Genomic DNA, 19,444 nt, shown 5'->3' on the forward strand with positions numbered 1-19,444 from the left:
GTCTTCTCTGCGCCGTGCTGGCAGGAGACAGGATTATCTACTCGGGCTGTGGCTACTTTCCAAAGAAAGTGAATTGTAAGACTTGGCATACCTTTTGATGTATTTAGTGGTTTTAAACTGAAATTTCCATTGGGCTTTAAAGTGGTAGTACACTCATTTTTAATTTTTACCTACAGGTAAGCTTATAATAAAGCGTATCTGTAGGTAAAATGATTATCTCCTAAACGTGCACTGTTTAGGAAATATTCTAGGGGGCAGCAACCAGTGACATCACTGGCGTATGCGCTCTGAAGGAATGGCATACCTGTGCCATTCCTTCAGAGCCGTGCGCAACAGCCGAGTGACATCATAGCAGCTCAGCCAATCAAGTGCCCGCAGCCCAAGAACCCAGGAGGAAGACCGGGTGAAAATGGCAGCTTCTGCAGCGGTGCCAGCGTGCTGCTAGAGAGCTTCGTTTTAGGGTAAGTCCTTCATAATGTGCTAGTATGTGATACATACTAGCACACGATGTCGTTACCTTGCAGGGGAATATAACACAGTATATTACATTATTTTAGCATCTAAGATACAGAATATTAGTGACTGGATACACATGTACTTAACCACTTCCTCTCTGGAAAATTTTCACACGTAAAAATCTGCATTTTTGCTATAACATTACCTAAATCCCCAAAATATTATATATTTTCCAAATGCAAAGGTCATGCAGAATAAAAAAAAAATGCTAGCTGCAATTTTTATTGCATTTTATTTTATGTCATACAAGATTTGCGCACCTGCCTATTAAATTTTCAGGAAAAATGCACTAAAATGAAGGCTTGTGCACACAGTGGCAGCACAGTGGCTTAGTGGTTAGCATGTCTGCCTTGCAGTAAATGGGTCATGGGTTCTATTCCCAACCTGCATGGAGTTTGCATGTTCTCCCTGTGCTTGCGTGGGTTTCCTCCGGGTGCTCCGGTTTCCTCCTGTCTAAATTGGCCCTAATGTGTGTATGTATGAATGTGAGTTAGGGACCTTAGATTGTACACCCCTTGAGGGTTAGGGGACTGATGTGAATGTTCAATATATATATGTGTAAAGCGCTGCGTAAATTGACAGCGCAAGTACCTGAAATAAATAAATAAATAAATAATTCCTTTTTGTACAAAACAAGAGGAAGTCTTGAGTAAATTGATACCATGTCAAACCTCAAAACTGTGTATATCCCCAAAATGGCAAAAAAAAAATGAAGTACCCAAAATTATCAATAGGTAATGATGTATATGCCTTTATGGTTCCATCAGTTCAGTTTGCCATAAATAAGAGACCCAGTATTACTGCTCTCACTGGCGTACGTGGCAATATATATTTATTTCACTGTTTTTAAATGTTTTTTTCTTTTTCCTAATGTTTTTATTGAAACTTTTTGCACGCTTGTGATAGCAATAAAGTTCACAAGTCCAGGTACTCTTGACAGGTAAGGCTTATGAAGACATCTGAGGTCTTCTTAGATCCACAATATCTCCCCAGCTTTCTTCTCCAGCAGCTCAAGCTTAGTCCTGTGCTTGATCTACTGTGCACCCGGTATTCAATCAGGGATTTTGACTGCTTTGAACTTGGAATTTGTCAGAGCTGGATGTTTCTGGGTTCATACTCAGGGAACAGATGTTTCCACGTCTCCCACCGCTCGCCATCCTGACAAGAGTCTGTTTTGGTCCAGGGCTCTCAGGAGGAACGGGAGAGCTCGGGAACCACTGAGTGGAGGTTAGACGTCCAGATCAATATTACACAAAAGCCAGGAGCACTGTGCATAAAAATGAAACAAGTTCACAGCTGATACAGCAGCTGTGAGTTTGTTTTCACCTCTTCAGACTTTAGACATATCCAAAGAACTGAAAAGGTTAAACACATTTTTTACTGGAGGGAAAAAGGACTGGAAGGAACTTTAACCTCTTGCCGACCGCGCATAGCCGAATGACGGCTTCACTGCGGCCGGCCAGTTCTGGGTGGACGTCATATGACGTCCTCCCAGAACGCGCTCTCCTGCGCGCCCCAGGGGGCGCGCACCCGGCGATCTCCGTGATCGCTGTGTCCTACGGACACAGCTGATCACGTGATGTGGTAAAAGGCCAATCACAGCGGCCTTTTACCCCGTGATCAGCGGTGTCCAATGACACGCTGATCACAGGGAAATGCAAGTGCCGGTTCTCGGCTGCACTTTCCTCACGCTGTCAGATCGTGAGGAAAGTACTGCCAAGAACCGGCAGTTGTCAGAGCGGGGATCGGCACCAATCATCAGTGCCCTGATGATCGGTGCCCAGCAGTGACACCCGCAAGTTCCGCCCAGCAGTGCGCCCACTAGCTCCGCCCACCCGTGCCCAGCAGTGCCCCCACCTGTGCCCAGCAGTGCCCCCACCTGTGCCCAGCAGTGCACCCACCTGTGCCACTCTGCAGTGCCACCTACCTGTGCCCAGACGTGCCACCTACATGTGCCCAGCAGTGCCACCCACCTGTGCCCACCAGTGCCACCCACCTGTGCCCACCAGTGCCACCCACCTGTGCCCACCCACCAGTGCTGCCCACCAGTGCCACCCACCAGTGCAGCCCAGCAGTGCTGCCAGTCAGTGCCACCAGTCAGTGCCCAGGGGTTGTGCCAGTCAGTGCCGCCAGTCAGTGCCCAGCAGTGATGCCAGTCAGTGCCGTCTATCAGTACCCATAATCAGTGTCATCTATCAGTGCCGCCTATCAGTGCTGCATATCAGTGCCGCCTATCCGTGACCCCTAATTAGTGCTGTCTATCAGTGCCGCCTATCCGTGCCACCTCATTAGTACTGCCTATCAGTGCCCTTTAGTGCTGCCTATCAGTGCCCATCAGTGCCGCCTATCAGTGCCCATCAGTGAAGGAGAAAAAATACCTGTTTGAAAAATTTTATAAAAGAAACAAACTTTTTTTTTTTTCAAATTTTTTGCACTTTTTTTATTTATAGCGCAAAAAGTAAAGCGCCCAGTGGCGATTAAATACCACCAAAAGAAAGCTCTATTTGTGAGAAAAAAAGATCAAAATTTCATATGGGTACAATGTTGCATGACCGCGCAATGGTCAATCAAAGTGCGGCAGCGCTGAAAGCTGAAAATTGGCCTGGTAAGGAAGGGGGTATAAGTGCCTGGTAGGCAAGTGGTTAAGCTGGTTGTATAAATTTTTTTAAAGAGGACATAAACCCATAAATGTAACCGTTTTTCAAGGCAACCCTCTTAGTGAGAATTTTCACAGTTGCCAGTTAACTGATGTCCTCTCTCAACTGAACTGTCAAGCCGTCAAAGGGTTGGTGTCATAACTATCACATGTGCAGCACTGCAGATCAAAACGGAGCCTAAGATGGCAGATTCCTTAGCTACAAAGGATAAAGGATAGATTCCGCTTTAATAGAGGTGAAGATGGTGCCATCTTTAGCTGTAAAAGACAGGAGGGTTTAGTTCCTCTTTAAAGAGCCAAATTTGTATGGAGCTAGCTCTCTCCACAAAGCCCTGAGTATCCGACAGAAGACCTCCCCACAAAAATCAATATATAAGAAAATTCAACAAAATGTGGAGAGAGATGTAATTGCTGTTCGCATAGATAAAAAAAAAGGGCAACTGAAAAAATATACTCTGAATAACCAAGGAGGAATCTAATCTGGTTAGTAGTGATAAGGCAAACTGCATTTAGTTGAACTTACAAAGGATTCCTATATTTGCAAAGAACCAATTACAGCGCACAACAAAAGTGCAAGTATAAGAATAGGAGTTGGAAAGTAAAAGGCCATGGAGGTTTGATAAACCTGGTATGCACACAACTTTTAACATGACAGCATTGTCACGTCCCCTTTACAACAATAGTGGATTACCCTTTACCTAATAAAAAGTATAGTCTTGTAGGGTTGGTGGGCCAAGGGCTACTACTATGTTTGTCTGTGAGTATTCTATTGTGGTTTACACTTCACCGGCCCTAGTATTCATTTGCTTTCTGGTGAACTTTAGCTGTGCATGTTAGACAAATTATCCTATTGTTCTCTGTAATGCCACCATGGGCAGGTTTTTTTGTTACTGTCTGGATGGCTGTACCAACTGTTAATTAAAAAAGACATTTTCAAAAAAAAAAAAAAAAAAAAGAATCCTGTTTTATGTAGCAGAACTTTCCAGCATATTGGAAGATATTATTGGAAGATATGTCTAGAAAGTTACACAGCATAGTAAAGGCAGTAAGAGGCTGCAGAGACCCAGCCTCACATCAGAAGGAAGGAATGGGAGGCTGCAGAGACACAGTCACAAACAGTGAGGGAGTACAGAGACAGCACATTTTACAATCTGGAGCCAAACGAGGGAGGAGGGCACAGTGGGCAGTAAGTAGGAGCCTGATTACATTTTCTATGGACATCACAACCATCAACATAGCACAAAGCAGTTTGCACAGAGAGAGTGTTTAACCGTTTCAATACCGTGCAATTTTACACCTTCCTGCCCAGGCCATTTTTCAGGTTTCAGCGCTCTCACACTTTGAATGACAATTGCGCGGTCATACAACACTGTACCCAAACTAAAATTTTATCATTTTCTTCACACAACTAGAGCTTTCTTTTGGTGGTATTTAATCACCACTGGGGTTTTTATTTTTTGCTAAATTAACAAAAAAGACCAAAAATTTTGAAAAAAAAACACATTTTTCTTTGTTTCTGTTATAAAAGTTTACAAATAAATAATTGTTCTTCATAAATTTAGGCAGAGATGTATTCTGCTACATGTCTTTGGTGAAAATAATCCAAATTAGGATGTATTTTTTAGTTTTTAGGAAAGTTATAGAGTTCACAAACTATGGTATAGATCTGAAAATTGATCAATCCTGAAGTACTGACGGCCAATCTAATTTCTTGAGGTCCAAGAATGTCAGAATAGTACAGATATCCCCCAAATTACCCCTTTTTGCAGAGTAGACAGTCCGACGTACTTCATAAGAGGCATAGCGAGTTTTTTGAAGTTGTATTTTTTTGTCATAATTTTTCGGAAAATGAAAAAATGAAAAAAATTTTCACTATTTTTTTTTTTACATACTGTCACCAGTGCAGTACAGTGTCATCATATAACTGGCATGGCGGTGAACAGGGACACTGACTGGTGACAGTATGAAAAAAAAAATATATATATATATATTTATTTTTTTTTTAATTTTTTTATTATATTTAATTTTTTATTACATTTTTTTTTATTTTTTTTAAGATTTTTTTTCATATATTACTATGACCAAAATAGTACAATGTTACCATAGTAACATTGTACTACTTTGGGGAAGTGATCAGTATTTTTTTTTTTTTACACAATTTGCTTATAGCAAAGAATTACTTTGCTATAAGCAAGCATTTACCTGAATGAAATCGATTCATTCAGCTTTTTTTTTTTTTTTTTTTTTTTTTGTGCTTAGCTGTGATTTGGTCACAGTTAATCACATGACATGTGCTGTGACCATTCACAGCTAGGCACTAGTATACAATGGATGGCATCATGAATGAAGCCATCCATTGTATACAACTGTCATGTGACCTGCTGTGATTGGTCACAGCAGGTCACATGGTACCAGCAACGGGAGCCGGTACTCGGATCTGCATCGGCCGTGTCCGAGGTGCACGGCCGATGACAGATCGCACTGCTGCGCCGCTCTGCACTAGCGCAAACGGCGCATGTGCGGGAGCACGCCAAATGGCGTGCACCCGGAATGCAGATACACATCTGAAGCCGCCAAACGGCCATTGGCCGGGCGGCTAATGGTTAAATGTCGGCGCCATTATTGTGTACAGGCAAATCCCAGTGGGAACTAAGGGCTCACTGCAGCTGATAAACTCATGTTTAGGAGCTGCTCAGCGTTTTTTTCAGCAGCCCCTGAACTCTCCCTAATGTTTTCCTATGTGTCCATGTACACTGTCGTTTACAGTCGTTTCCAGGCAGTTGAGCTTACAGTTGTTTTTTTGAACGCAGAAAACTTGCATTCAGAAGTAGATTTTATCAGCGCTTCAAACCCCAAATGCTTGTAAACACTTTTAAAGCATTTGCTTTTGAAAATTTTTTATTAACTCTTCCATTTCCAGATGCTATCCTGAACCTTTTATCATCATGAGAAATGCTTGCAAAGCGTTTTCCCGGTACTCAAATGGACCTGGTACACCATACTTTGAGGTTTTGCATGAAAGAAAATATGTTAGACACTGCTGCAATAATTTCTGCACAGAAATGAGCTGGAACACATCCAAACACCACAAAAAAAGACAACTAATCTCAACAAATACTGCTCTCTCTATTTCTCTCAAAATGTCTGAAATAGATAATTTGTACTGTTTTTCAGTGCATTCTGGGCATTTTCGAAGGTCTCCTGAGTATATCTTTAAAAAAATGCTCCTAAAGGCAAACGCTCATAAAACGCAGTATGCAAACGCGGCTAAACAGACTTTTTTTAACCTACGTTTTCCAGCAGTCAGTTTCCATCGTTCAGAAGTGTCCAGTGTACATGAGGCCTAAATCAAGTAGAATGGGCAACTCTCTTTTATATCAGCCTAGAGCTCAGCTTTAAATGAACTAATCATTGAAGAGCCAGTTTGCTGCTATGTCAAACTTTTACCTAATTCGATTCCGTGCAGTTGGTGTGACAGACGCGGTAGGGGAGGAAGAGGTGAGGGATAGTTGTGATGAGGGTGAAGTCATTGACATCAAAGGAGAAGCAGAACTCCCATCTGGAACAGTGATGTCACGTTTCAGTTCCTCGCTGCTACGGCGTGACACTAGAAAAAGGACAAAAATAACCTTACAGACGGTATATAAAAGGAAACAGCTTTCAGTGTCAGATAATGGCACCAAGAGGACAACTTGGGCACGTGATACAATTTCTGTTACAGTAGCAAAGAAAGATGACAGACGTGCAGAAAATAAAAAGCTTGTTTCATTTGCAACAATGCGGCTTGGATGAATACCAACTAACAACTTTCACAGCATACCAATTATTATTCAAATTCTATCCTGTATCCACCTCATGAGACCTCAAACAAGCACAGGAAATCCCGGTGGAAGGTCAGGTTAGATACTTCCTATGAAATATTGTTTCTATTCTGAGCGCAGGAAGTAAAAAAAAAAAAAAAAAAAAAAGACTGACACAAAACAAAAGGAGAAGGCGAACAAATGGATTAGTAAGTGAAGTTAATGTTACAAGGAACACATATCCAAACATTCCTTTGGAAGCTACATAATAACTTCCACAGACAATTGTAACTGGAAAGAATAATTTCCCAACAGCAAATCAGGCACTCTTTATATTAATACATACTGAACTTGTCCATCTTTTCCTGCATTTGTTTATAGAATTCTGATATCTTCAAATTTACTAAAATAACCTTAATTCTCATTTTCTATGGGTATGCTATGACGTAATTCTGCCATTCTCCTAAAACGTTATTAACATTATAAACGCTATGCAACTTCAAAGTGAATGTATAATAGTTTTGTTATATTTTCTTCCTCTAGACTTATTCAAGTAAATATAATTCTTTGTATGCTCCCTAGGTAAAGCTCAAGTCCTTATTTCAAATGTTTAGCTACGTATCCTTCTTAGCTTTACTGAAAGAAGTCCACAGTTTATAAAACTTGATTGTGCGAGCTGAAATGTTCACACACAGCAAAATGACTCACTACAGTGATGTATTCTTTAGGTTTTAACGCATTAATTCATTCACAAGTGTTCATTTCATGAAGCAAAACTCATGCATTTTAATGCACTGAAAGCAGTAACACCATTGTTTTCTATGTGGCTGGTTCACATCTATGCACTGCAGTTTAGTGTATTTTGGAGTTTCGGAGGGCTCATTCACACATATACAGTGAAGGAAATAAGTATTTGATCCCCCGCTGATTTTAAATGTTTGCCCGCTCACAAAGAAAAGATTAGTATAAAAATTGAATGGTAGGTGTATTGTAACACTGAGAGACAGAATAGCAACAAAAAATTCAGAAAAGAAATGCATGTCTAACAAATTATGCACTGATTTGCATCTTCATGAGGGAAATAAGTATTTGATCCCCTATCATTCAGCAGGATTTCTGGCTACCAGGTGTCTTTCATACAGGTGGTAAGTTGAGATTAGAAGCAGTCTCTTAAAGGGAGTGCTTCTAATCTCATTTTGTTACCTGTATAAAAGACACCTGTCCACAGAAGCAATCAAACAATCAGATTCCAAACTCTCCACCATGGCAAAGACCAAAGAGCTGTCCAAGGATGTCAGGGACAAGATTGTAGACCTACACAAGGCTGGACTGGGCTACCAAAGGATCGCCAAGCAGCTTGGTGAGAAGGTGACAACAGTTGGTGCAATCATTCGCAAATGGAGGAAACACAAAACAACTGTCAGTCTCCCTAGGTTTGTTAGAAATTCTTTTGAATTTTTTGTTGCTATTCTGTCTCTCAGTGTTACAATACACCTACCATTCGATTTTCAGACTGATAATTTCTTTGTGAGTGGGCAAACATTCAAAATCAACAGGGGATCAAATACTTATTTCCTTCACTGTACTTTAATGCACATGGCAAACTAAGAATCCAGCTCTAATGGCCACCTCGGTTTCAATGAGAACCAGTCGGGTTTCAGTGACAGCTAGCCTGCTTGGGGAGGAAATGGTTGTGCTTGTGCAGTCCTTTTTAGCTAACTACAATGTTAACTTGTAAAGCAAAGATTGCATGTAAATAGCAAAAAACAAATATACAATATTATAAAATGTTATCCTGTTCATGACCCTGTCTGCATGGAGTGTGCATGTTCTCCCTCTGCTTGTGTCGGTTCCCTCCAGATACTCTTGTTATTTCCCACATTCCAAGATACGCTTTTAGGTTAATTTTCTGCTGTCTAAATTGGCCCTAGTATGTTGTCGTGAGACTGGGACCTTAGATTGTAAGCTCTTTGATGGCAGGGATTGATGTAAATGTACAGAATGTAAAGCGCTGTGTAAATTGACAGTGCTAAACCCCTGTAACAAATAAATAGACATTTAAAAAAAAACAAAAAACTAAGGGACATATTTACAAAGCAGCAAATGTGACATTCATCAAAATTCAATGGAGATGTATCCTTTTGGGTAATAGGTTTTATTTACAGTGACTCATCACACGCAGTGAATTTGTGGTGAATGCCCCTGTCCTTTAAAAGTTTCAAATTGATGATTGACATAGCAAAGAATTTCAAATTTTACCAGAGATGGATTTTGTGCTGTCTATGGCTGGAACCCGAGGTAAAGCTGCTGCTGTTCTGCTGCCAGCTGTAGTTCTTAACAAATGCTCTGCAAAGAAAAAAAAAAGAAGGAAAGAGATGAGTTCTCGAAAAGGTAGATTAGTGCAGACTTCTATTATAATCACCAAAGATCTAAATTGCATTGTGCAACACAATGCTCAATCTTTCCTATGCTACATACCTTGTACGGGTATTTCAGCATAACTTGGTCTCTTTTCTGACAAACCTGGCAATGATTTAGTAGAAGATATAGGTCCACTAATGGAATGTCTCTAGAAGGAGAAAGAATAGTATGTACCATCAAAGCTATGTTTTGCCACATGTCTGTATACATAACATACTTTAAAAGCATAATACAGGATGTCATATATGAGGGTCTTGTGATATTTCGCTACAGGGAGTACTAGTGACAAAAATAAATTAAGGAGTCTAGGGCAAAGTAATGGGTTCAATTAAATAATCTGTACTACATCCCTAAATAGATCAATCAGGAAAAAACAAAGAAACGATTGTGGGATTTTAAACAGTGTGGAAACATTTCCCTCCAGGAAACACTCAAAACAAATATGTAAAAGCAATACATTTTATTACAAAATGATGTTAACATTATTAGGGGATGTGCCCCATAAAAGAACTAGTTATATCCAACAGCAACTAATCAGCAGTTCAAGCAACCTTGCAAAGCTCCCCAGATAAATCAGTATACACGGACAATAAAGCATGCTCCATAGATAGCCATAACACAACTACATATCCAAAGGGGAGGTGCTAGTATCCCAGCCCGTTTCGCAGTACACCTTCAGTGGTTCATGGGGTGCACTTGGATGTAGAATGTCAAAAATAACCCAAGATGTGGATTTAGCTTGAACTGATAGAGACCCCACACCGCATGCCTTCAGAGGGAAGAAGCAAATATGGATAAATGTAAAACAAATGTAAAACAAACAACCCGCGATCCCGCCACTAACATGGAAGGTTCCACATTTATCCATCTGCATGCCATGAACCCTTGAAGAATCTATGCTGCTAAACACCAGCACCTCCCTTTTGGATATGTAGTTGTGTCATGACTATCTATTTTAATACTTTTAACATAGTTTTGTAAACAAATTATTGCTTTTATATGTACAGCGGGTAAAATAAGTTTTGAACACATCACCATTTTTCTTGGTAAATTTATTTCTAAAAGTGCTATTGGCATGAATCCATAGATACAAAGAAACCAAAACAAATAAGTTATTTTGGCCCATTCTTCCACACAGTCTTCAAATCTTGAAGGTTCCATGGGCCTCTTCTATGAACTCTGATCCTTAGTTCTTTCCATAGATTTTCTATTGGATTCCAAACAAGCCTACTTTGTCACTCTCATCAATACCTTCTCTTCGAGTCCTCGTCGGCTCTTCTCTACCTTTAACTCTCTACTTTCTCCGCCCCCACCACCACCCAGCACCTCACTCACTGCCCACGAGATTGCAAAGCACTTCTAAAACAAGATTCATTGGGACATCGCCACTCCTAAGAGGCTGAGCATCACCGCAGCTCACGGTTTTATTTCTATATGCGTGTTGATTTTCAAAACATTGTGAATGCATTATGGGAGCACATTAAACAGTGTTTGTTATACCTTGGATAAGGCACCATATTTCTTCATTTTCTTTCTTCTATGGGTCATATGAGGATACATTGAGCATTGAAGTGAGGAGAGGCTCTAGGAGGGAGAAAACCTCATGTCTACATAGACTCAGAAGATAGTTCGTAGGTTTCCATCCACATCATCATAAGCAACTTGAAAGGAGAGTATATCACCAACATCTTCTTCCTGCTGAACCCTAAAAACTTTTTTGCACATTTTTGCTGCTGAACTTTATGAATTGATATTTTTTTTATTATTTTTATTTTATTTTTCATTAATATATATACAATTTATTGTTTGCTTTGCACTATTTGCAAATTGGATATGAATTTATATATTTTTTCATTTTTTATTTATTTATATTCAGTTGATTTTCACACTTGCACAGTGAATTTTATGAATTTATATATTTATTTTTAACGAGATAATCACACTGCATAAATATCATCATTGGATTTAATTACACACCTTTTATTTTTAAGTTTTATTAAGTACTAGGATAATATAACAAGATTAATTTAGGTAATCCAGTTGAAAAGTTGATAAAATGATATCACAGCATATATGAATTAGTGGTATTGCTATGGTATTATATAATATATAGCATTGGCACGGTAATATTAGAGCGCGGTTAATTATTTATTGATCGCCACTACACAGACACCCACCCCACTTAGCATTCCTCATACCATACCTCCCTCAACACTCTCCTCCTTTGACCTCACTACCACCGGAGGTCCTCAAGTTCTTCTCAGAAGCCGCCTCACCACCTGCCCCCCGGACCCTGTCCCCTCGCAACTCCTTTGGTCACCCTCCTCCCCCATCCTATGCTCCCTCACTCACATCTTCAATTTTTCCCTCTCTACAGGTGCCTTCCCCTCCCCTCTAAAGCACGAGCACATTACTCCCATACTTAAAAAACCCTCCCTAGACCCCACCAACCTAAACAACCTAAGACCCATCTCCCTGCTGCCATTTGCCTCTAAACTCCTAGAACGCTTAGTCTACAATCGTCTGAGCTCCCACCTCACTGACAACAACCTTCTCGACCCTTTACAGTTTGGCTTTCGCTCACTACACTCCACTGAAACTGCCCTACTAAAACTCTCTAATGACCTACTAACTGCAAAAACCAACAGCCACTATTCAATACTCCTACTACTCGACCTCTACGTGGCTTTTGACACAGTTGACCATCCCCTCCTCCTCAAAAAACTACACTCTCTTGGCCTCAGAGACTCCGCTCTCTCCTGGTTCTCCTCCTATCGCAGCGCTCCTTCAGTGTTACCTATAACGCGGCTACCTCCTCTTCACTCCCTCTCTCTGTATGGGTCCCTCAAGGTTCTGTCCTTGGACCCCTTCTCTTCTCCATCTAAACCTTCTCCCTTGGTCATTGATAAACTCCCACGGCTTCAAGTACCATCTCTATGCTGATGACACGCAAATCTGTCTACCCCTCACCTCACCCCTTCAGTCTCCACTTGCATCACTAGCCTACTAAGTGACATATCGGCTTGGATGTCACTCCACTTCCTCAAACTTAACCTTTCCAAAACTGAGCTCTTAGTATTCCCCCCAGCCCGTGCCACCTCCACTGACCTCACCATAAATATTGGTAACACAATCATCAGTCCATCCCCCCATGCCAGGATACTAGCTGTAATCCTAGACTCACATCTGTCATTCCAGCACCAGATCCAATCGCTGACAAAATCATGTAGACTTCACCTCCGCAACATCTCCAAGATACGACAGTTCCTAACCCCGGACACCACTAAGCTACTTATTCACTCCCTTGTCATATCACATCTCGACTATTGTAACTCCCTCCTCATTGGCCTACCTCATCTCAGGCTATCCCCCCTCCAGTCTATCATGAACGCTGCTGCCAGGCTCATCCACCTTACTAACCGTTCTGTATCTGCCACCCCTCTCTGCCAATCCCTCCACTGGCTCCCAGTTGCCCAACGGATAAAATTCAAAACACTAACAACGATATATAAAGCCATCCACAACACTGCCCCAATTTACATATCTGAACTTCTCTCTAAATATCACCCAAACTGTACACTCCGCTCCTCGCAAGAACTCCTACTCTCTAGCTCCCTCATCTCCTCCTCCCACGCTCGTCTCCAAGACTTCTCCAGGGCGTCACCCATCCTCTGGAACTCCCTACCCCATTCTATCACCTACTCTATTATTATTATACAGGATTTATATAGCGCCAACAGTTTGCCCAGCGCTGTACATTATAATGGGAGACAGTACACGAGACAGTACAGTAACAATACAATTCAATACACGAGGTTCGAGGGCCCTGCTCCTTGGAGCTTACAATCTAGGAGGGAGGGGATAGTGGTACAGGAGGAAATAGCTGTGGGGGATGGAGTGGTAGGAAGAGTGGAGGAGTTCAGTAATTAGCTGAGGGCGGGGTAGGCTTCCCTGAAGAGATAGGTTTTCAGAGTGCGCCTAAAGGTGAGGAGAGTAGGTAATAATCTGATAGATTGGGGTAGGGAGTTCCAGAGGATGGGGGAAGCTCTGGAGAAGTCCTGGAGACGAGCATGGGAGGAGGAGACGAGGGAACTAGAGAGTAGGAGGTCTTGTGAGGAGCGGAAAGTACGTTTTGGGTGGTATTTGGATACCAGATCGGTGATGTAGTTTGGGGCAGTATTATGAACAGCTTTATAAGTCAATGTTAGCATTTTGAATTTTATCTGTTGGGCAATCGGGAGCCAGTGGAGGGATTGGCAGAGAGGGGTGGCGGATACGGAGCGGTTAGTAAGGTGGATGAGTCTGGCCGCAGCATTCAAGATAGACTGAAGCGGGGATAGCCTGCGGTGGGGTAAGCCGGTGAGGAGGGAGTTACAGTAGTCAAGGCGTGATATAATGAGGGAGTGAATATGTTGCTTAGTGGTTTCTGGGGTTAGGAACGGTCGTATTTTGGAGACGTTGCGGAGGTGAAGTCTACATGAGTTTGTCAGCGAATGGACCTGGGGCTGGAAGGAAAGATTGGAGTCTAGAATGACACCTAGTATTCTGGCTTCAGGGGAGGCTACTTACCTTTAGGCAATCATTGAAAACCTATCTCTTCAGGGAAGCCTATCTCGCCCTCTGCTAATACAGGTATCCTCTACGCTTCCAACCACTCCATCCCCCACAGTTTTACCTATTGTACCACTCACCCCTCCCTCCTAGATTGGAAGCTCCAAGGAGCAGGGCCCTAAACTCACTCTTGTATTGAACTGTATTGTCTCCCACTATAATGTAAAGCACTGAGCAAACTGTTGGCGCTATATAAATCATGTATAATAATAAATAATAATAATTCAAGTCAGGTGATTGGCTGGACCATTCTTGCAGCTTTATTTTTTTTCTTTAAAACCATTTGAGAGTTTCCTTGGCTTTGTGTTTGGGATCATTGTCTTGCTGAAATGTCCACCCTCGTTTCATCTTCATCATCCTGGTAGATGGAAGCTAATTTGTATCCAGAATGTCTTGGTACATTTTTCCATTCATCCTTCCTTCAAGGACATGACGTTTGCCATTATCGTACTGAAAAACAGCCCCACACCATGATGTTCCCACCTCCAAACTTCACTGTTGGGATGGTGTTTTTGGGGTGCAGTGTCATTTGACCTCCAAACATGGTGTGTATTATGGCTTCCAAAGAGTTCAATTTTGGTCTCCTCTGACCAGACAATATTCTCCCAGTATTTCACAGGCTTGTTTAAATGTTGTGCAGCAAACTTTAAACGAGCTTCAACATGCTTTTTCCTCTCAATGAGTTTAGTGGTGAGCATGCATACAGGCCATGGGGGTTGAGTGCATTACTTATTGTTTTCTTTGAAACAATTGTACCTGCTAATTCCAGGTCTTTCTGAAGATCTCCACAAGTGGACCTTGGCTCCTGGACAACTCTTTTGATTATTCTATTCACTCCTCTGTCAGAAATCTTGTGAAGAGCACCTGGTTGTGGCCAGTTTATGGTGAAATTAGGTTCTTTCCACTTCTGGATTATTGCCCCAATAGAGCTCACTGGAACATTCAGAAGTTTAGAAATCTTTCTGTAATCAAACCCATCAGTATGTTTTGTAACAGTAAGGTTGCGAAGGTCTTGAGAGAACGCTTTGCTTTTAACCATCATGAGATGTTTCTTGTGTGAAACTTTGGTAAAGAGAAACCTTTTTAAAGGCCATCAGTTGAGTATGAACCAGCTGATATTAATTTGCACTGACAAGTGGCAGTATTGCTTTCTACTTACTGATAGATTTCAGCTGGTGTCTTGACTTTACATGCCTTTTGCACCTCCCTTTCTTCACGTGTTCAATACTTTTTCCCTGTCTCATTCCATTTTATTACACATAACCTAATTTCTGAACTTATTTGTTTTGGTTTCTTTGTATGTATGGATTGCACGGTGGTTACCAACATGTGGTGAAAATTTCATGTCAATAGCATTTTTAGAAATATATTTACCGAGAAAAATGGTGATGTGTTCAATACTTATTTTACCTGCTCTATGTGTTTAGAGTGTTTTCTGGAGGTAGGTTTCCACACCGTTTAAAATCCCACATACTCGTTTGTTTTTCCAAATTAAGGAGTCTATTTTAAATATTTTCGCACCAGAATGCCATAACTTACACAGTACACTTACAAGTGAACAATTAGAAAATGTGTGAATCTTAGGTGAAAGTTGTTAGCATCATAAGTGAACACATAAATAGACCCCTAAATGTCACAGAGAATATACGAGCACAACCTTGTACATGCCACCCAAATCAGGTAATATTAAAATATCTCAAACTATAACTTTTTTCTTTAGCATGGAAGTGCTAAAACTTCTGTTATGTTTTTACTGTACTCTATGTTCCCACTGGTAAGATTCACCATCTCTAGGACACAAATTGATGGGAAAACTCAAACGTTTATGTTAGTCACTAGAACAGGAGGTGAGGGGTGATCTTCTAATAGAGGCATCTATACTAAAGTGGATTTCCTCTTACTTTACAGAGATTCCCATTCACTTCATTCCTACCTCAGGGTCTGGTCAAGAAGAGAAATGTTCATAAGAAAACTGCTCACCCGTCAATGCTTTACAGGCATAAACATGCACATGGATCCTTTGCAAGAATGGCCACTCAGAGACCAGATAGCAAATGCATAGCCAAGTACAGATGAAAAGCTTTAAATCAATGAAATCAAGAAATTCATTAAATCTCCCTCTTGTTTGAGAAAAAAAAAAAGGGAGGGATGGATGTCAGGCACTACAAAGGACACAACAGTTCCCTATGTAATGGCAGACCTTCTGTTCTTACTGCTGTCATGTTAAAATGAAGATGAGAAAATATGTCTGAGGAAAGCCCTGCATGATGCTAAAGGAAATGTCTGTACAACAGGTTTGGTAAGGAAGGAAGACTTATCCTTAATATCCTTATGCATTCTAAAGCCCTAGACCAATGGTCTCCAAACTGCGGCCCAGGGGCCGGATGTGGCCCTTTGCTTGCCTTTATCTGGCTCATGGGGCACTTTTCCTCCCACTGATACAAGACACTATTCCTGCAACTGCCATCAACAATGAGGCACTATTTATCCCATTGACACCAACTATGGGGCACTATTCCTCCCACTGATACCATCGATGGGGCACTATTTCCCCCCACTGACACCAACAAAAGGACACTATTCCTGCCAGCGACACCAATGCTGGGGCACGATTTCCTCTCACTGACACCGACAATCGGACACTATTCCTAAAACTTACACCAATGACGAGGCACTATTCTTCCTACTGGCACAACTGGGCACTATTCCTCCCACTTATACCAGTGAAGGGGAGCTATTCCTCCCCCTAATGCCAAAGATGTGTTGTTTAATCCCACTGATGCCAGTACACTTTCTACTACCAATGCCCATAATCTGGCCCCCCGAAATTCTGAACAGTAAACTGGCCCTATGTTTAGAAAGTTTGGAGACCCCTGCCCTAGACTGTGCACTTCCTGTGTCCGATTGCTCAAATATGGCTATTCTCTATAACCAGGGAGCCTAAAAAATAACATCTCAAGGTGTATGCTGCTATTTTTTCAGATGTTTACTTTTCATAACTGAAATGTACTGCATTTCCCTTATTGAACCTTTATTGTTATTAAGGAATTAACCAAATACATTAGCAGTCAGTAACTATACTTCTTGTACACATATCATTAAAATAAAAATACAAGCCAAACGTCTGTTTGGTAGATACCTGCATTGGGGACACAGCGGCAGCAGGCGGTGTCTTCAGAGGGCTGGGGCTCAGAGGTGTGCGGGGAATGGTGGTTGTTGCTGTAGCTGCTGCCACTGCTGTTGCAGGCGTAGGGACTATAAAACAAAGAACAGGATTTTCTGTAATGGTTTGAGTGAGTTCTGTCCAAAACTGGTTTAAAGAGTAACTGAAGGCAAAACTTTTTTTTTGTTTCAGATAGATCTGACTGTCTGTGCCCCCCTATTTATCCTGATGACCATCATCACTGAAAGTGAAAGAAAATCAAAAATTTTGAGTGGTCACCAGAATAGTAGATTAAAAATCATCAAATGGTGACACAATTTTGGTGGATTTCATCTCACTTCCTCACATGCAGCTATGAGTCAAGAAGTAAATGGAAATCTCCCCAAAAGGGACACAGGTGGAAAAAGGAACCTGACCCCCTTACTTAAAAAAAAAAAAAAAAAAGTTCCACCCTTCAGTACTATTTTAATTGCATTTGTAATATTACCTGGAGAGGATGCATTATCGAAGGATTTGATAAGAGTCTTGACAGTGGGTGTGGGCTCAGAAGAGGTAGAAGACCTGCGACTAAGACCCATTCCTTGTCTCAAAGCAGCAAGATCTCTCTCCACAGCATTCATGTAATTATAGACACGACCACGCTCCTCCTCCTGTCTAAAGAGGCATAAAGAGAAAAAAAAAAAATTAGAAAGCAGATATACACACACAAGGAACTTTCTTAATTTACTATAATACCAGATTATTATGACTGCTACTAGTTTTCTTACTTGCGAGATGCAGCATTCTCCAGTTCCTTGTTAAGCTTTTCATTCTTTTCCAGTGCTTCTTGCAGCCGCCGTTTAAGTTCTCCAATTTCTTCCTGTGCTTCAGACTTGATGTCATTTGCAATTACAACAGCAGTTTGCAAATCAGCCTGGAACTGGCGCCATTCTGCAGATTCTTCCTGTGATGATCATCAAAAAAAACATTTAAGACAGGGGTGTAAAAATTTGTCCAATAGAAAACATTTAGCAAAGAAGGCATCATCAAATTTGTAACAGATTTAACCACCTTAATACCATACTGTACATATACATACTGGTGACGAGGTGGTTATACAGGGATCACAGCTGAGACTACAACCATGATCCCGGTATCATTTTTTACATCTGGCAATTCTCTCTCAAGTAAATGTAATCCTAGCAACTATACAGCCGCGGATTACTTTTACAGGTTGCAGGAAGACCAAAAAAGATGCCACCTGCGGCATCGGCTTCCCTGGACAGACCCCAGATCTTGCCAAAAAGAGGACCTGTCAGACAATACTATCACAACGGATGTTTATCCTTTGTGATAGTAATAAAAGTGATCAGAAAATAAAAAATAAAGATACAGTGTAAAAATAAAATTTTTTAAATAAGAATATTTAGGCAACAGTTTAATGCGCCCCCTTCCCCTGTGCTTACATGCAAAGGTGAATGCACGCATGGGTCCCACGTGCATATGTAAACAGCGATCATACCACACGTGAGGTATCATCACTAATGTCAGAGCAATAGCAATAATTCTAGGGCCAGACCTCCTATGTAACTCTAAACTGGTAACCTGTAAAAGCTTTTAAATAATTGCCTATGGATGATATAATGTACTGTAGTTTGTCGCCGATCCACTGATGTGTGCAATTTTAAAGCACAAGATGTGTGGTATCTATTAACTCAGCATAACATCATATTTAATGCTTTACAAAAAAACTGGGTAATACGGTCTCAATATATTGAATAATTTCATCTGTACTCTTAATAACATTTAGACTATTTATTTAATGCATACATACAGTAAAAGAGAAATTTCCTTGATTTAATGTTGATTAACATTTGCAGCAGGATTATTACCAAGTCGTATTTTAAACCTACGGATAGGAATGCCTTTATTCCAATTGACAGTTGTCATCATCCACTTTTGTTGAAAAACATACCTAGGGGCCAATTTATAAGGATGAGACATAACTGACAAAATATCAGAGATTTTTATTTACAAAGAGGAGATTCATCGAAAAAGGTTATCAAGCAGCCATCTTGGATAATACGATCGAACAGGTAGCTGGGTTAGAAAGGGAGACCTTATTAAGCATTCAGAGGACCAATATACGTTCTAAAATGATCTGTCCCTTTATTACTAATTTTTCAGTTCAACATTCACAAATTAGGAACATGTTTACTAAACATTGGGGTATACTAAAAAACTACTCTGTTTTAGGAGACTTTTTACCAGAGAAGCCCGAAGTAAACTTTCAGAGAG

At 40.9% G+C, this 19,444-nt stretch overlaps 1 protein-coding gene across 6 annotated transcripts in view; it reads right to left on the reverse strand.

The window, feature by feature from the left end:
• SPECC1L (sperm antigen with calponin homology and coiled-coil domains 1 like) overlaps positions 1-19,444 on the reverse strand; it is a 122,856-nt gene that overhangs the window by 29,652 nt on the left and 73,760 nt on the right. For 4 of the 6 annotated variants that reach the window (XM_089653232.1, XM_089653233.1, XM_089653234.1 and 1 more), the window contains 6 exons: positions 17,935-18,110; positions 17,655-17,821; positions 17,144-17,283; positions 9,451-9,541; positions 9,232-9,318; positions 6,620-6,779 (listed from right to left, as the gene is read on the reverse strand). In XM_089653232.1, the coding sequence (XP_089509358.1) occupies positions 6,620-6,779; positions 9,232-9,318; positions 9,451-9,541; positions 17,144-17,283; positions 17,655-17,821; positions 17,935-18,110 (821 nt within the window). The remainder of the gene's footprint in view (positions 1-6,619; positions 6,780-9,231; positions 9,319-9,450; positions 9,542-17,143; positions 17,284-17,654; positions 17,822-17,934; positions 18,111-19,444) is intronic. The other 2 variants (XM_089653235.1, XM_089653237.1) reach the window with 1 other exon arrangement.

The sequence above is a fragment of the Staurois parvus genome, unplaced genomic scaffold, assembly GCF_062004578.1.
Source record: "Staurois parvus isolate SC_StPar_1 unplaced genomic scaffold, SC_StPar_1.0 ptg000704l, whole genome shotgun sequence".
In the NCBI taxonomy this organism is placed as follows: Eukaryota; Metazoa; Chordata; class Amphibia; order Anura; family Ranidae; genus Staurois; species Staurois parvus.